At 40.0% G+C, this 1370-nt stretch overlaps 1 protein-coding gene across 1 annotated transcript in view; it reads right to left on the bottom strand.

Annotated features, from left to right (window-relative positions):
• TRAPPC2 (trafficking protein particle complex subunit 2) overlaps positions 1-1370 on the bottom strand; it is an 11481-nt gene that overhangs the window by 1008 nt on the left and 9103 nt on the right. Inside the window, exon 5 of the mRNA XM_077781002.1 lies at positions 1-41. This exon is cut by the window's left edge and continues 1008 nt beyond it. Coding sequence (XP_077637128.1) covers positions 1-41 — 41 coding nt within the window. The remainder of the gene's footprint in view (positions 42-1370) is intronic.

The raw sequence follows: 1370 nt of genomic DNA, 5'->3' as shown, positions 1-1370 counted from the left end.
CGAATAGGAGAATTGGGTTCATAAAATGGATTCATCGCGAACTAGGAGAGAAGAAGGTTATTAGTGAGGTTGTCAAAGTAAAAAGGCTGACAAATCATGGATCTCTGGAAGGAAATTACTGTAACATTTTAAGTTAAATCATCAAAGACATCCAAAACAAAAGTCTGAAGATCACGTTAAATTGCAACGAAAATGTTCTGCTGGTAAACAGTAACACCCTCTTGAAGAAATTTTTGTTGTGGAGTTTTAGTTCTGAGAAGTACTTATGGCAGAACTAACGGTGGTATGATAAGTGCTGCCTATATAAGCCAAACACGGTTTCAGGATTCGCCCTGTGTGTGAAATACTAATCCTCTCACGTTAATTATAAATATGTGGCTTAATCTGTAAGGCCCTTTGGCTACATAAAACTAAAAATCTACCATATGCTCATAGTGAAAAAAAAAAGTTATACCACATTGCTATTAGGTTACTCTTACGTAGTAATTTTTTTTTAATGTTTGTTTATTTTTGAGAGATAGAGACTGAGCACGAGTGGGGGAAGAACAGAGAGAGGAGAGGGAGACACAGGAGAGGGAGACACAGAATGCGAAGCAGGCTCCAGGCTCCAAGCTGTCAGCACAGAGCCCGACGTGGGACTCGAACTCACATACCGGGAGATCATGCCCTGACCCGAAGTCGGACGCTTAACTGACTGAGCCACCCAGGTGCCCCTATGTAGTAATTTTTTTAACCATCTGGTTTTTAATACTCTCCTTTAACTCATGGCTAAGTGATCAGATTCTCAACCAATGTAATGAATATACCACAATATATGTGAGAAAAGTGTTAAATGAAATCACTAATAAGGAAAAGGAGTTAACCAGTTTTTGCTTAATTCACTTGATGTGGTCCTTCTTAAGAGGACTAAATACTCTTATTTGCTACTTCTGACTAGGAGTATTAACTCTGCTGATATGCAAAAAATCCTGTCCAAGTACAGAACATTTAAATTACTAAGAACATACTGTTAGCGCTGCAGTTTGCTAACACCCTATTAGTATTTTATTTTTTCTAAGTAAGCCTCAAGAAATGCGAGTGGCCTCATTCTTGAGTGACTGTTTGGTAAACTTCCCGACAGTTTATCATGTATAGTCACTGCATTGTAACTTACTTGTAAGGTAGATGGAAAAGATTTTAGATTAAAATTATGAGGCAATTTCCCTTCCGTAGCCGGCTTCCTTCTCTTTTTAGGGTCCCCGAATGAAGTCAACACTATGTGCCAAAAGGGGGAAACAAACCAATTTAAAAATAACCGGCACGAGTTCTGTGCTAAGTATATGTCGGCCTGGCGGGGAAGAGCCGCCCGCCGGGGGAGGGAGCAGGGCCAC

Source organism: Crocuta crocuta, unplaced genomic scaffold, assembly GCF_008692635.1.
Source record: "Crocuta crocuta isolate KB4526 unplaced genomic scaffold, BGI_CrCroc_1.0 scaffold2174, whole genome shotgun sequence".
NCBI classification, from domain to species: Eukaryota; Metazoa; Chordata; class Mammalia; order Carnivora; family Hyaenidae; genus Crocuta; species Crocuta crocuta.
Note: the sequence above shows the minus strand (reverse complement) of the source record. Positions and strands in the feature narration are given on the sequence as shown.